Source organism: Parambassis ranga, chromosome 14, assembly GCF_900634625.1.
Source record: "Parambassis ranga chromosome 14, fParRan2.1, whole genome shotgun sequence".
NCBI lineage: Eukaryota > Metazoa > Chordata > Actinopteri > Ambassidae > Parambassis > Parambassis ranga.
This window is the reverse complement of record NC_041034.1, coordinates 11495176-11507900: the sequence shown is the minus strand read 5'-3', so window position 1 is coordinate 11507900 and position 12725 is coordinate 11495176. Positions and strand designations below refer to the sequence as shown.

General features: G+C 38.8%; 2 protein-coding genes across 2 annotated transcripts in view; both read right to left on the bottom strand.

Annotated features, from left to right (window-relative positions):
- Window positions 1–3926: 3926 nt before the first annotated feature.
- LOC114445767 (dixin-A-like) lies at window positions 3927–9618 on the bottom strand. Its single transcript, XM_028420964.1, has 17 exons — window positions 8950–9618; window positions 8527–8612; window positions 8335–8435; window positions 7739–7822; window positions 7454–7507; window positions 7283–7333; window positions 7078–7182; window positions 6928–6981; window positions 6767–6838; window positions 6548–6619; window positions 6387–6452; window positions 6134–6283; window positions 5933–5996; window positions 5762–5852; window positions 5558–5666; window positions 5176–5255; window positions 3927–5102 (listed from the first exon to the last, which is right to left on the bottom strand). The coding sequence occupies exons 1-17, from the start codon at window positions 8970–8972 to the stop codon at window positions 5093–5095; spliced, it is 1272 nt and encodes a 423-aa protein (XP_028276765.1). The 5' UTR covers window positions 8973–9618; the 3' UTR covers window positions 3927–5092.
- A 551-nt stretch (window positions 9619–10169) lies between these two features.
- cfap54 (cilia and flagella associated 54) overlaps window positions 10170–12725 on the bottom strand; it is a 20159-nt gene continuing 17603 nt past the window's right edge. The window contains exon 57 of the mRNA XM_028422184.1: window positions 10170–10234. Coding sequence (XP_028277985.1) covers window positions 10170–10234 — 65 coding nt within the window. The remainder of the gene's footprint in view (window positions 10235–12725) is intronic.

Here is a 12725-nt window from a genome sequence, read left to right as displayed (position 1 = left end):
ATGGTCAAACATTTTTTCATCTTCTGTTAACAAATTGCCAACTTCTTTGTTGAGTCTAATGAACTCATGTAGAGACGGTTCAAATTCAGTTTCCAACATGTCCTTCACATTTTGTACAGTTTGAGTGTCAGTTCTCATTGCCTCTATCTCCTTCATTTGGCCTGCTAGGGCTCGAAAAGTTCGTTTCCTCGATGCTGTGAGCCTTTGCAACCTTTCCTCCAAACCCTTCTCTGTTAACTTGCGTGATCTTCCCCGCCCCTCTGCCTCCTCACCGCATATCGTTTCATCTTCATCAGCCATCGTTCCACTCGCGGAGTAATGCTCACGTTGCATGCACAAAGTTTAACCCTCATGCGTTGTTCGGGACATTTTTGTCCTCTGAGAGAAATTTTTCTGTTTATTTTGGCCATAACTTTGTCAATATGTGGACAAATTGAATCATTTTTCCTCAATAAGCTTAATTTTACATAAATTTTGTTAATATGATTTTAAAATTTTTCATAGGTCAACGGTACACTGTGGGCAAATTTTACCCCCTAATGTGTTGTTCGGGGACAAAAACGTCCCCTAACTTTAACGGTTTTAAAAATATATTAGATAAATATTTTTTTGAAATTTTTTTGCATAGACCTTTTAATTAACTTCAGTTCTAATCAACAGTAGTGAAAAAATCATTTTCCCCCAGGATTTTAACCCTTTAATCACCAATTTTATGAGGGGTGGTGCTGAAAATTGAAAAAAAAACACACAAAATGGCTCATTTTTAATAGAAAAGGTGAATGTGGACTGGATTCTTTTGAACCTTTATTACAGTCTTGGTCATGTCAAACATCAGTAAAAAAATTGACTTTATTGCATTATTAGTTTTTGCACAGCACTGGATTTTCTTTTTTTCTCCCATTTTGTCCCATAGACTTACATTATAAACACACTTTTTTTGACTGCACAGCCATGGCACTAAATAATCATGCATTCTTGATTGTTGGTGGTTTACCCTGTTGGTAGGAGGTAACATTTGTGATTTTTACAGTTAACAACTTAATTACCATATTAACCCTTTACCTGCAGGCCTGTGCTCATGTACTGTAGTTTCTGGCTTAAGTATATGGAGTTATAGGGAGTATTTTAGCACATAATTGTGTGTCTACACACTGTGTGTGTATGTTAGAGAGGAAGAGAGCCATTTGCACACTGTCAGGGAAGGAAAGTCAGGAAAATAAAGTTACTAAGTAAGTGAAGTGTACCTAATTCAGACGTACAACGGCAATGCATAAGCATGTAAAATGAAAACATCCAGGAGTTCTGGCGTCTGAAGTTGTGGATGGGTAAAATAGCTGTTTTTTTTTTTTTTTTAGCTTTCGGAAAACACGTCCTCCAGTAGAGTGACTTTACTTTTAGGTTAGTGTCTCAGTTGAGATCACTGAATTAGTCTAAGTGAGGTCTAAGTGCCCCTTTTCCATGGTGTGTTGCGCTCCACACGACCATACGTACATGTGCATGTTACTAAATAGACACCATAGATAGATAACTTGATAACATAATAAATAATCATTGACTAACCAAATCTAATCTACAGTTTAGTCCCCTACTAAAATTAGTATTAAAAGTAGTTTAGTAAAGTAAAGTAAAGTAAATTTGTTGCAGCCCTAAAAGTAAGTGCCGGGCCCTTTGATGCTGAGAGGTTCAGACTAAACAAAACAAAAACACTAGTGGACTTGCATGCATCCTCCTGGTCATTTAATGGTGACAAGAGCAGCAAGCAGCATGAAGAGAGGATTCACCTGTGCATGAGTGAAGGATTCACTTGTGAACGAATGAAGGATTCGCTTGTGAACAAGTGACGGATCTACTTGTGCAGCCTTCACAGCTTCACAGCCTGGCCCTTCATAGAGCCAGGCTGCACAATCATTTCCAGAAATTGTGCACAAGTGAATCCTCTCTTCATGTTGCTTTCTGCTCTTCTCACCATCAAATGACCACAAGGTCACATGTAAGACCACTTGCCTTTTTGTTTTGTTTAGTCAGCACCTGTAGACATCAAAGGGCCACACGTGCATAGCAACACTTTCTTTGTTTTTGTTTACTATGAAGACTCTGTGGTTGTGTGTACTCACAGACAACAAGATCAGTGTGCAAATGGCTCTCTTCCTCTCTAACATACACACACAGTGTGTAGACACACAATTATGTGCTAAAATACTCCCTATAACTCCATATACAAGCCAGAAACTACACTACATGAGCACAGGCCTGCAGGTAAAGGGTTAATATGGTAATTAAGTTGTTAACTGTAAAAATCACAAATTTTACCTCCTACCAACAGGGTAAACCACCAACAATCAAGAATGCATGATTATGTAGTGCCATGGCTGTGCAGTCAAAAAAAGTGTGTTTATAATGTAAGTCTATGGGACAAAATGGGAGAAAAAAAGAAAATCCAGTGCTGTGCAAAAACTAATAATGCAATAAAGTCAATTTTTTTACTGATGTTTGACATGACCAAGACTGTAATAAAGGTTCAAAAGAATCCAGTCCACATTCACCTTTTCTATTAAAAATGAGCCATTTTGTGTGTTTTTTTTTCAATTTTCAGCACCACCCCTTATAAAATTGGTGATTAAAGGGTTAAAATCCTGGGGGAAAATGATTTTTTCACTACTGTTGATTAGAACTGAAGTTAATTAAAAGGTCTATGCAAAAAAATTTCAAAAAAATATTTATCTAATATATTTTTAAAACCGTTAAAGTTGGGGGACGTTTTTGTCCCTGAACAACACATTAGGGAGAAAAAAAGAAAATCCAGTGCTGTGCAAAAACTAATAATGCAATCAAGTCAATTTTTTTACTGATGTTTGACATGACCAAGACTGTAATAAAGGTTCAAAAGAATCCAGTCCACATTCACCTTTTCTATTAAAAATGAGCCATTTTGTGTGTTTTTTTTTTCAATTTTCAGCACCACCCCTTATAAAATTGGTGATTAAAGGGTTAAAATCCTGGGGGAAAATGATTTTTTCACTACTGTTGATTAGAACTGAAGTTAATTAAAAGGTCTATGCAAAAAAATTTCAAAAAAATATTTATCTAATATATTTTTAAAACCGTTAAAGTTAGGGGACGTTTTTGTCCCCGAACAACACATTAGGGTAGTGTTTGCGAACAATGCATGAGGGTTAAAGCACTTTCTTTAAAAATGCCTTTCCAAACGAACTATGTGCAAACAACCTCTTCAAAATCACACTCTCCACATCGACTGAATCCACTCTTGCTACTCACATGCGTTCTCACAGGGGCAGAGAATCAGCTCGCTGACATGCGGTTAGAGCATTTACTTCGTTTTCCTCCGAACAAAACATTCTTCATGCATGCGTATTACGTCTTTTCTTCACAATACTCACTGCTACGGAGTGCTTCTCTATCACAAGCTGCAGTGGATTGCCCGTTTAGTCGCAACTTCTCCTGGCCAGCTCTCCACACAAGCCGCGTTACAAAGCGCTCCAGCGAGGCTCCATAGGACATAAGCTAGTTTTTTGACTAATGTATTGGCACTCCTGTGCTTTTTAATTCTGTCCCAATTTTGCAGCTTCCTAACAACCAGTAGTCTGTGTTGCTTCTTACGTGTCTAGCTGCAATCTGACTGTAACGTAAAACTATGACAGCATGACGTATTTATAACAAAAATTCTTTAACATATTTTAATTATTAAATTATGTATTTTAGCAACGGTCTTTATAATTCAAATAAAATTATTTGCTTCACATTTTTTAAACTAAATTATTATTACATATAAATTAACTTAACTGGCTCTTACAGGGGGTTTTCTGAAAGGGAACGTGCATGTGTAGAAAAAACAGACTACTTTTTTTAAAAACAAAGATTGTAGGTTTTATTTCAAAACATCTGTCTTAACATTCATCCAAGGCCATTTCTGATGTTTTGTAAACAATATCTATATTTTGTAAAGACTTAAGTAAACAGATGCTAAATAACCATCTCATCAGCAAAATTGTACATTTAACAGTACAGGCAGTCTGGTATTCAAACAACATTTCAGCTACAATGTTGCATATTACTGTTGGCTTGAAGGTGAAATAAAAGCAAACAAGTTTCTGCTCATAAGGAGACATACCCATGCACACACACACACACATCCATCCACACACACCATAAATAGTAGGAAGTCTCCCTCAAACCTTTGAAATAAAACATCGACAGCATCTTTTCAGCAGGAGCAGAGGCACTCTGACCTCATAATCTCTCATACACTACATTTTTAAGGATATGGTGATAACACTAATGTACAAAACAATCTTATACATAAAAAAGTGTGCTGTTTGTCTGCATTGACATAAACACTCCAGTGTAATGTCTGTTCACATCAGCATACGACACCTTCAGTCACATTCAGTCAGAATACATCTTGGTTCAGACTCCTCCTCATGCCCGTTCTAATTGTTTTAAAATATCAGATGAAGTAGCTGGAGTCTGGTCAGTGTATTTAGTCAGCAATAGCACAATGTGGACAAACTCTGTGCAGCACTAAACACAACTAAACTTACAAAGATTGTGTAACTGTTCTAACATTAGTATCATATATGTTTCTACCCAAGATTTTGTGGCTGACAGCACTGTATTTCTAACATTCTAAACCTTCTAAAACTGGAATGAAAAAAACAATACAACATACTGATTTTTTTGTCCAAATGACAACCAATATCAACAGGACAACAACAACTGTAACAACAACTTTGTGGTTTTTGAGACAGATATGTAATATGTAATTTCTGACTACTTTCAGGTCCAGTTTTGAGACAACAGTTCAGCATGGCAAAAAATAAGCACACAATGGACTTCGCTTTCCTTTGTAAGGCACTAATTTTACACTTTTCTAGATGCCAGCTACATATTTGCACAGACCCTAGAGTTAGTAAGGCCTGTAAAGGTCTGGTTTAATCCCAGTTCATCAACCCAAATCTCTTCAAGACATGTCTTACAGTATTTTGTTATTAGATCCAGCCAAAAACGGGGGTCTTCCACCTCTGTGTCTCTGGCATTAGAGTAACCAGAAGTGTAATGGTCCCTCAGCTTGAGCCTACAATGGTCTAAAACAGAAAAGAAAATGAAAATGTCTGATAACATCAAAAGAATAAACAGACAGTCTTAAGATGTGGTTACCTTTCCTCGCCACGGTCCTCTTCTAACCAGGCTACGATTTTTCCCTCCCAGCCTGGAACAATTGCACCATCCAGGAATACCTATGCACAGGCATGAAGACACATTATCTCTATCTATGAACTCTCCACAAAGGCCACACTATCAACTCCATCCATCAATTTTTTGACCCCAATTTGTCCAAAACTGTGTTTTATGTTTGTAGTTTTCACTGTTAGCAGTGTGGACACACTTTAATATTACTGTCCTGTTATCTTCACTTTACAGATGGTTATGTATAAGAAGACATGCCCTACGAAATGGTCTGGAAAGGACAAGTGGTTTAAAATGAAAGCCTGGCAGATGACTGGATGAATTCCATCAAAAACCTACACTGTTTTCTTACCTCTTCTTTAACAGTGCCAAACTCTGGGTCCAGAGCCTTGAAGTGGTACCTGTAGTTTCCTTCTCGATCAACAGCTGCCTTAACATCTTTTAATGTCACTTCACCCAGTCTGTAAAGAAAGAATCATCTTACAGTTTATTTTCAGCTTTAACAATTTACAATCACTTTATGTTTACTCATATAAACTGCAAAATACACACTAACCTCTTGGGTATAGTAATCATGGAAGGAGTTGGGGATTTTCCACTAAAATAAAGGATTTTAGTGTAAGAAGAAGCACTTGACTGTTGAATCTCTGCAATGAACAATTAAAACATAATCAGTCAAAACATACAGATTCTGTGAATGTGCTGCCAAACAGATTAATTTCTTTACTTGTGGAGGGCCAGGAGTCCAGGTCTGTGTGTTGACCTTTGCGTCTTGGAGACTTCCCTCTTCCCTGCATTAATGTGCATAAATATTGAATATTGAATGATTTTTTTCTGTAAAGGTCCTGGGCCCTGATTTCAGTTAGACTGTAGGCAGGGGTTCCTGTGATTGAATAATACGTAATGTGTTTCTGTGTGTATAGTATACCCTATGTGTATGCAGCACATGCAGTCTGTCAATAAGTGACACAATGCCCTGCTCCAGTGTGTCCAGTGTATGTTGCTGAGGGTCATGCTCTCTGAAGTTGTTCCTTAAGCTCCTGAGTGCTTCTCTGAGCAGCTGAACCTCTTCTGCCTGCTAACAAAATTAAAAAAAATAATTTTACACATTTATACATGAGCTCTTTTTAATGTGGTTAAATAGCAATAAGCTCACTGACTGTTCCATATAAACAACTTACGCCTGACATAGAAGGAGATGGATTTCCACAATAAGAATATCCATTGTCTTCTGCACCCATGGGAATCTGAAAGAACAGGGAGGACAAAAAGAGGTGTCAGTTGTGTAATTATATTGTAAATTATATCTGAAGCACAAGAAGAAACAAAAAAATGCACATACATGTTGCAAATCTCCATTCATTAGCTCCTGAATCATGCCGTTTTTTTGCTCCAGCTCTCTTTGCATTTCACTCTACCAAAAAGACACACATCAGGCACCATACATTATGTGCTGCATACATAAGGCAATTCAAGTAAAGGTGAATTAATAATACCTTTACACTTGTATTATAAGCATTTTTTCCTGCATTAGGAGTTCATGGCTAACTTGTTAATGTACCTGCAGTTTTTGGCTTTCTTCAAGCTTCTGTTTGAATTGCTGCAGTAGTCGGTCCTTCTGTCCACTCTCCTTCTGCACCCAACCACAGAGAAAATGTAGGGATTATTATTATGTGACAAAGTTTGGATGATTCAGCTTAGTCAGGAGGAAATATTACCTACCTTGCATTCTCCCCACAGCCTGTTACACTCCTCCAGCTTCCACTGTAGCTCCGCCTACAACACATGAGGAGAAATGTCACTCAGACTATAATTTATAACACCTGGTCTAATGTAGTATTTATATAAAGTATAAATCAATTAATTTTGTACATTCTGATTGTTGATTTCATCTGTTGTCATGCTGGCTCTGAGAAGCTCTTGCTTCATCTGCAGGATTGATGCCTCCTGAGTACAAAGCCTCTGCTGCTGGGCCTCCTAACCATTGGCAAACAAACAGAAAGTCAATGCCTTTACCTCAGCTTCTCTACAATGCAGCTGTACAAAAGTGTAGCGAAGGATTTTAGATTCATGTTACCTTGACTCCCTGCAAGTTTCTCATCTCCTGCTTACAGCGCAATAGTTCTCTCTAGAGCAAACAGCAAAAGCAAGTAAATTAAATATTAATGATAGTGTGCACTCCGGACATTGTCCTAACAATTGATAAAAAAGGAAGTTTGAAAAGAAAATGGATTTTACAGTTAGTTACCTTCAGCTCCTGAGCCTCCTCCATGCTCTGATCCAAGCGAGTGCGAATGACTACCTGGAAAGAGAGAGAAAAAGGCGAAGTGTGAGAGGGGAAAAAAAGGAAACTGATACCCGTGTCACCCTCACCCTCAACACACACATACACATGCACACAGCACAGAAATGGTAACTCGATCTCTGCTGAACACAAAGAATTGAAGGAGGGAGTGAGAGAGTGAGAGAGTAGAAAGGAACAGAACATGACATAAAGATTGAAAAATCAAGTAAAAACTGAAAAAGAGAGTACCAGTTGTTGTTCGGGGTTGCCAGGGTCCAAAGTCAAAGGCACGTCTTGCTCGTCCTCAGGGAGCGAACCATGCAGCAGCAGAGCCTGTGAAAACACAAACAGGGTGGCATGTGACAGCAGTTTGTACTTTGGAGTAAAACGATTGAGTTACAAGTTCTGATTAGTTGGAGCTTAAACTGGGGAGTTGTTATGCACATGGTGAAGGTGTGTGTATGGTGTAGGTACCTCCACTTAACATCCATGTCTGGCCAGAGTCACAATAAATAAATAAATAAAAGCAGTTTTGCAGAACATTGTGACTGAACAATAAAGGTGACTTTTGATATTTTGGCTATAAAATGCTGTTAATTATTCTATCCAATTATATATTTATATGGAATTTTGACTTCTTGAACAAAAATTGTTTCTGGGTCAAATACAAAGAAATTCCCTCACAGTGCTCCTTCAGATTCGGCATTCCCAATCACAACAGACAGATGGATGGACGGACAAGCAAAAATTAGAATGTCTGTTGTCAGAAAGATGTTCACCAGCATTCAATACTCAAAAAAATGTTAACTATGAACCTATTATATCAACCTTCAGCAGTCCTGTACCTGTAAAGCAGACACCATTTTACGTGTTTCCTGCACTTCTTTCTCCAATGTTTCATTGATAGAATCCTCCCATGCCACTTCCACTGCATCTTGAGACTCTGCTACATGCACACAGATGACACAGGGTTACACATGAGAAAGAAACATTGTGAGGTTTACTCAGTAAAATATGTGTTGCTTGGCAGAACTTACCACTGTTCTCCTGATGCTGCTGTCTGTCAGAGTGGCTGCCTGCTGCTGGAGCTCTCGGTGACGACAGTGGACTGACAGAGCTGAGGCTCATGGAGGACAAAACACTAATTAATCAATGTATTCAAGGGTCATTTTACCCACTGACACTTACAAAGTGTGAATATAATGGTGTGCAATTGTGTGCACTGCTACATAAAAACTTTGACCTTGTTGGAAGCATTTGTTAAAATGTGTTCCTTGTCCTTGAAAGAAGAGATTGTGAGATAGAATAGGTAAGGTGCAAGACAGACACACACACATAACTGTGCTGTACATGCACTACCATTTAATAACAATGTGACACTGCTATAATTATGGTAAAATAAGCATAAAATCAAATAAAATACATGAATCTGACACAGCATATAGAGTGTCTGTTCTTACCATTTAAACTGCGAACCCCCCATAGTGGGCTACAAGTGGCTTAACTGGTACATACTTCTTCCAAAGAGTCTAAGTTCCACTCTCCAGTCTCTCCAGAATTTGCAGCTCAACAAACTCAATGATAACTTCAGATCTTCCTCACGCTGACAAAAACCCGCCTCACACCCTCCAGCTAGCTTGGCTATGCAAAAGGCACAACAGGCACTTTCCCACTACAGCTACATATGTGATGATACGTTGCTGATCTGGTTATTAAAGCTCTGTTGAATGTGTGACTATTTAACAATCACCAGTCTACGAATAATCACTCCACACAGTCTATGTCATTACAAAAATAACTAAAAAAAAACACCTCAGAACTTCACTTGAAAGCAGACATGTGATTAGAAGAAATAAAGAACGATTCTTTCTTTTTTCCATCATCTGCTTGTTTTGTGCCCAGATGTCTGCACACATACACAGGAGGATGCAACTAAAACCAAAGTCATATGCTCTGTCAGGCAGTGAGCCACAAATACACACAAAAAACACAGAATGTACTCCACTGTGCGCAAAGTGTGGAAAAGTAGGTGAGGAAGATGCCAGATAACAATTTAGTTACATAAGATTAGCAGTGGGAACAAAATTAGTTGTACTCAATCAATTATACTATTTTATAACAGTTTGTTTTTAATTTAATATTAGTGTGTACAGTCAGATGTAAAACATACAGTTGTTATTACTAATCATAAAAATGATGCCTGTTACAATGGCAAAAATCTCTGGTATCATACCACCATGCTTTAGCATAGGGTTTTAAACATTTTCTTTACTTAACTTAAAATTACACAGCCACACAGTGTGATCCAACCCACAGTGTATGAAGGAGTGTTAAGATGTGTGTGGTTATCTAAATGTTTTTGACAGAATTTACACAAGATTCAAGACTTGGATATGAGAGGAAACAAACCAATTTAAACCATTAAAGGAGCAGATTCTGTCAAACAAACTTCAGCTTATGCTAAATGAGAATACCTGCTGGGCTGATGAGGATGGTCCTGCTCGTCTGGGGGTCCTCTTTCATATTGCTGAACTAGTGCACGAACACACACGCTCTTTTCCGCCTCCAACCCCAAGCCACTGAAAAATAACATACAATCACATGAGTTATGTATTTATGAATGAGAACTGACACAGTTTTCATAGCAGATTTACTGAAATGATTCTTATTTCAGCTGTTGTCAGGATGATGATCTCTGCTTGTCCACCAGAGGACAGCAAAGACTATGAAGATGTAATACGGCATCTTGAATTATTATACCATGTAAACAGTATGAATTACATACAGCACTAAGGATGATAATGCATACACAGTTATTTAGACTGCCATACATCTTTTGATATAAGATCATATACCACACTAACTTGTCATGCATATCATTTAGGAATTGCACAACTTTTCCATTTTTATGTGTGTAGTATGACTCTGTTGGGCTGCTGAGCTGGATAAATCTGTCCTCATACTACATTTTCTGATCTTAAAGCACAGCTATACTGGGTCTGCAGTCAATAAAGATAAACCTCAAAAACAGAATAGAAGCTGAAACTGCAACACATAGAATTGTCTCATGTGATTGGTGAGACTAAGACTAAGTGTATATAGTTATGTTTACAATTGATTAGGATAATTATAACAGGCATACCTGTGGAGACGCGTGGCACGTGTAGGCAGCGAGGCATCAAGTCGTGCTGACACCAGCGCAGCAGCCGCACCTTGAGCTATTGCAATGGTAGACAGAGGGTTGTGGATGGCACTGCCTCTAGTAAAGCTTTTCCCACTTCCACAAGCGGCCCTGTGACTGGCTGAGGGTTTGAAATGGGCTGCCAAAGCCAGAATTATCCTCATGACAGATTTGAGATTACCATCAACAATGTCTGCAAACAGAACATGCGAGCATATGGGATGATTACAGTTTGGTGCCATATGTGCAAACTTGTAATGTGTTTCTTTGAAATCTTTAGACTCCTGTGCAGAATTTTCTGCGGTTTACCTCTTGCAGATATATGTGGCATGCGAATGTGTCTGGAGGAAATGAACTGTAAGACTTCCTCCACATTCTTCCTGCTTTCTTCTTTGTTTTGCGGAGCCACATACACCCCCTCCAGCACCTCCCCAGCTGCCAGATTAAAAGACATTTGAGAGGAAAACATATGAGAAATGCTACATGTGATTACAGCACTACAGGCACAACAATATTACATTAAAATATTTATTTATTTTTCATTAGAGTCCAATGCAATCCATGCAATCAGTAACATGGTGACTACAAAGTGTGCATCTGTAGTTGATAACAATGTAATAGACTTATATATTTCCTTCAGTGTGTACTTACCAACTATCTCTATCAGTTGAGTGAGCACCACTCCATCCTGCAGATCATGTCTGAGGTCTGTGATAGGCTTCAGGCCTGGTTTCTTCCTCAGCTGAGAGTTCACCCAGGAAACATACGCCACCAGCTGCTGCTGCAATCCGTCAATCACACACCCACAAATCCAACAAACACACAGCTTAAGGGTGGGGGCCAAAAAAAGGCTAAAGCGATGACGTAACAAATGAGAGTCTTTGCTTATTATGTCTGGACAGAGAGAAGGGAGGAGAGGGGGGGGGTGTCAGACCATTGTCCCGCTAACTAATAAGAATTGTACTTTCTCTTGTTGCTCAGTCTGGTGTAATCTATAATCTGGTGTTTAGTCCAAAGAAACGTGTTTCATCTTTCTGCTCCTGTATTCCACACGCTTCACTCACTCCACCCATACTCCACCTTTCACCGGTCCAGCACGGTCACGTGACAGCCCGTTGTCCGGGATACGCCAAAAAGAAAGCATCCATTTTGCACACAGTAGGGTTTTTTTTACAGTAAGTGTGAAGCGTAGCCAATGTGATTATAGCTGTGTGAAATATAATAAACACAATAAAACAATAGCTTTATAGCCGGCTTTTATTCCGAAAACTATCACGTTACTGCAATTTATTTAGCTAAAACTCTTCGATTATTTCTTATCCTATGTACACATGAACACCAGCTCCATGATAAAACTGACGTTACAACGTTAACTCAGCTGGACAAGCTGCACGAATTGTTGACTTTTACCTAAAATTATGACACTTTCGCCTTCACCTACGTGATGCTCAACGCTTCTCTGTTCCGCTTGCTAATTTAAAGCTAACGTAACTTAACAAACAGTAGTATTTAAAGTAGTTAAACGTTACCTCGTTAAAGCCTCCGTGAAGAACTTCATCCAACAAACTCCCTCTTGAAAGTGAAGCGATCATCTTTTTACTCTAAGACCCATTGAAGCTAGCAAGCAGGCTAGCCTCGCTGGCTGACACGGCTAGCTCGAACAAGGGGCAGACCCCGTCAGTAACTACAGCTGTACTCCTGCAAACGTCAACAAACCGAGACAATTGTGGGATCGGAAGAGATGGCTACCGTTACTCTGGCCCTGAGACCGGCGTGAAGTGGCGCATACACAGTAACACGCATAACTTCCGGTTTCACAATAAAACCACGTATGACAAGCACTTCCGATTAAGAGTTCTGTCTGTCCCGCACCCCGACAGGGTCCACACACTTTATACGCACTGTTTGCTATTTATGTTAACATGACATACAAAGTGTGTTTTCATCAAAATCAGGATCTATACCATACATCTTATACCGCTTACATTTTAGTGGTTTATGGCAATTTATGAAAAAAAAGTCTCTGCTGAAGTCACTTTACAAACTGATGTTTGT